Source organism: Electrona antarctica, assembly GCF_951216825.1.
Source record: "Electrona antarctica genome assembly, chromosome: 8".
NCBI classification, from domain to species: domain Eukaryota; kingdom Metazoa; phylum Chordata; class Actinopteri; order Myctophiformes; family Myctophidae; genus Electrona; species Electrona antarctica.
In genome coordinates, this window is record NC_136789.1 from 51,171,064 (window position 1) to 51,175,206 (window position 4,143).

Sequence of the window (4,143 nt, forward strand, 5' to 3'; positions counted from 1 at the left end):
CGTTTTACTGTTCCTAAATATGTAAACGATTTGATTTCAGCTTGTGACTGCAACTTGTTCCTGTTCGCAGATGACTCGGCACTGCTGGTCTCGGACAGGAACAAACTGCAGGTTGAAAAGGCCCTCAGCTCTGAACTCGGTAGAATCTGCACCTGGCTCGCTGATAAACTATCTTTACACCTGGGAAAAACTGAATCCATTCTCTTTGGATCTAATAGTAATCTCAGCAAGGCAAATGGCTTCTTGGTTAGAGTGGGTGACAATGTTATCACACGTAAAGATGAAATTACCTACCTAGGTTCCATCCTGGAGGCTAATCTTTCCGTGATAAAATGGCCACCAACGTAATCAAAAAAGTCAACCAAAGAACAAGATAACTTTACACGATCTCCTCACTGGTCAACAAAAACACCTTGAAGACCCTAACAGGAGCCCTCGTACAAGGTTTCTTTGACTATGCATGCACCTCCTGGTACCACAGCACCTCAAAGGCCCTTAAAACTAGGCTCCAGACTTCCCAAAACAAACTGGTCAAGCTCCTACTTGGCCTCACCCCCCGAACCCACCTCACCCTTGCATGCCCACTTTGACAGGCTGGAATGGCTTAGGGTCGACGACAGAGTACAGCATCTTGCAATGGGTCTGGTCCACAAGATTCGATACACCACCAAGATACTCATCTACCTGTCTAAATACTTCCTTAATGTTAACGAAGTCCACACCCACAACACCAGAGGGAGTGCAACGAACCATGTACAACCCAGATTCGACACAAACGAGGGACTAAATTATTTTCGCTCCTATATGCCACCAAAATGTGGAACGCCCTACCAACAGTCATTAAGACATGCAAATCCCTTGACTGGCCCCCGTAAAATCTGAATCCCCCCCCACCCCCCTTTTCCCCTCACTGTATATGTTTATTTTCCCTTTTTACCTCTATGATGAATTCCTGTTCTGTTCTTTGACTATATAGAAGTGTATATTTGTACGTCTCTAAATGTTTTGATGAATTGAACACGGTGGACCCTCCTGTAAACAAGTGTAATGCTTAATTGGGTCATCCACTCACAGTTAACAGTCTTTGTATTGAGTTTGTGCTTGAAATGTACTGTAATTCTGCAAACTGTTAATACATATTTCAATCAATCAATCAAACCTCCCATTCTTATGACAGCGACTGGAGGTGTGGCTTTGAGGACAACGGCTTAGAATTGATATTATTGTTCAAACACAACAGAAACCAATGTATTATATATTTCAAATGTGAGAGAATACAATATAAATCCTAATCATTCCTGGGAGAAAAACAGCACCTGAAAGTTTGATGGGGCATTTTTTTACACGTGAATGCAGTTAGAACTTTTCCATTGCATCTTATGAGAGGTGGGGTTCGCATGCTGTTGCTTTTCAGTGTGACGTCGTCTGTTAAGGCAATTTGGCAATTTGTTTTCACCATAACATGTTTTTTGTACAGTATCTTTAATTCCATTATATTACTCAACATTACTCAAAGTCTTTGAATCTGAAATGATTGATTGAATACTTTATTATTATACTTTATGTTTGCAGAAAAGAGCACATGCAGTAAAATAGGCCTACATACATAAGAACGCATCACCAACAATGACGTTCTAACCCGTGCCGGCCTCCCAAGCGTGGAAGCGATCATCGCCAAGAACCAGCTGCGCTTCCTCGGTCACTTATATCGAAAGGAAGACTCATCCCTCCCCAAACAGACTCTGTTTGGTGAACTGGCCCCATGGTTCTAGGCTGCTATAGGGGGACCCAAGAGACGGCTGAAAGACCAGTTTAAACAGCTACTCAAAAAGACCAGGATCCCTGTGGACAGCTGGGAGGCCCTGGCGTGGCACCCGTGTTCAGAGACTTGAGACCGACTGAGCACAAGCAGCAGAGAAGAAGCGCCACCAAAGACATAATGTCTAAGAAAGCACTATGGCTTGTTTCCATTGGGGTGACGGTCCTTCAAATTCAATTAATCAGACATAATCTTGTATTTCGTAAATTATTGATTAAATACATCACATCAACAAGCATAAATTATGTTTTCCAAATATATATTTTGACATGATAAATTGTGCAAATCCTGTCTGTCTGTTTAAGTTCTTTCTTGGTGTATCCAGTCATACTAGCTCTGGACACTGAGGGCAGTATTATGCGTGTGTACCAGGTCTTATTACTTAACTTAAGACCTGGAGGCGTGATCAATGCCATTTGGCTATTCTGAGTGGCCAAACAGCATTGACCACGCCTCCAGGTCTTAAGTTAGGTCATAAGACCTGGTACTTAAGACACGCATAATACTGCCCTATAGCCTTAAAGGGGAATACCACTCACCATGTTGAGTCATACAACAGCTCTAAGGTATATTAATGACATAGTCAAATGTTGAAATGAGTGGAATTCCCCTTTAAGGACTATGTTACTCTCGACTTCCTGCTGCCGCATGAACACTGCACAGCCTGTCGACTTCCGCAAAAACAAAAAGAACGATTTCGCTACTCACCAATACAAAGACGGTTTTGTAGCGGCGAAAGCCTACTTTCCCGTGTGGCGGGGGGCTCAGAGTGCATCCACACTAAAGGAAAGTAGGCTTTCGCCTTTTATTGGTGAGTAGCAAAATCGTTCTTTTTATTTTTGCAGAAGTCGACAGCCCGTGCACTGCAGTCTTCATGCGTCGGCAGTAAGTCAAGAGTAACATAGCCTTAAGGCGAAGTCCTTAAAGCTATGGACCAGAGCTACAGTCATACCATGTTGAGACATATTTGTATATTTGATATCATCTCATTTAGAATTCTACATAGCATCATGGCTTAAGTTCTATGTGGATCTCAGATTTCATGTGGCCAGTCCATGGCCATGTATGACATCACTACTATGATGTCAGCATTATGATGCCAGAGATGTCAGACATCTCCATATCCAAGCAAACTGCTCGGGATCGCTGCTACTACGACCACCGTCCAATCGCAGCCTTTCGTACTATCCGCGTAAACCTTCGCGTAGGCGAGTGAACCTTTATAAACTCGTCCAAACCGCCTACTTTCAGTACTTTCTGCGGCTGAAAACAGACGGCATTGCTGTAAACATGGCTACCGTGGCCGCCACCGGCAGAAGGTTCCTGACCTCTGTGAAGAATGGCGCCACGGCGCTCGTTCCACCGCAAAGGACATCCGCCTTTGTTCCCGTTCGCGGCTACGGCGGAGAGGTCTCCTCCGGCACCGGCGGTGAACCGATCACTCACACCGGCCACGTGTTCGACGAGAAGGACCCCAGGAGGGCCCGGTTCGTCGGCAGGCAGAAGGAGGTGAACAGGAACTTTGCGATCGACCTGGTGGCGGAGGAGCCCGTGCGCTTCGTCGAGGCCGGAGGGGTGGCGTGCTGCGACGGGGGAGGCGGCGCCCTGGGTCACCCCAGGGTCTACATCAACCTGGACAACGGCGAGGTGGGCACGTGTGGCTACTGCGGACTGCGCTTCAAGCAGGGGAGAGCGGAGGAGCCAGTCGTGCCGCAGCAGCACCACCTGCTGGCCGAGAGGAGCACCTTCGGCACGCTGAAAGGCATGACGACCCAAGTGCTGCGGAGACTGTTCTGTTCCATTAAGGACGGCGTGTCTCTGTTTTCTAAGATGTTTGTCAGATTTAAGTCCCACAAGAAATTAAAAGGGCCTTCTAAACACTGACGGTTTTCTGAAAAACCCATGTTTCTATGTCAGTGGTGCTCAAACGTTTTCATATCAAGGAGCCCCAGAATGATCCAGAAGCAAAGATTTTAGTTTGCTCTGAAAGAATATATATTCAAAGAGCGTCCAAGAGTTATGTTTTTTTCTATTATCTCCATCTTATGGTTTGTTTTGGGGATAGGTGTAAGAAAGGGTTCAAATTAACCCCCTGTGACAGTATTTGACCTGGGTAACAAGAAGACATCTTAACTAGACACCATAAGGGTCCTAAAAAGCATGTGGTAAAAAAAAATACACCTCAAACATTTTGTACAAAGAGAAGTATAGTATAGTATGTGATTTAAACGTTTTCTGGTCGTTTTGGACTGTTTTTGTCCTGAAATGTGAGTGAAGATGTGCTTGAATCCTAAAAATAACCAATTTACTGAATTCCTTGGGTC

The 4,143-nt window shown here is 45.1% G+C and overlaps 1 protein-coding gene across 1 annotated transcript; it reads left to right on the forward strand.

The window, feature by feature from the left end:
* Positions 1-3,109: 3,109 nt before the first annotated feature.
* On the forward strand, positions 3,110-3,703 carry LOC306928835 (putative NADH dehydrogenase [ubiquinone] iron-sulfur protein 6, mitochondrial; the record flags this gene model as incomplete). Its single annotated transcript, XM_079509107.1, has 1 exon — positions 3,110-3,703. One exon carries the CDS (start codon positions 3,110-3,112, stop codon positions 3,701-3,703), a length of 594 nt encoding a protein of 197 aa, XP_079365233.1.
* Positions 3,704-4,143: the final 440 nt, after the last annotated feature.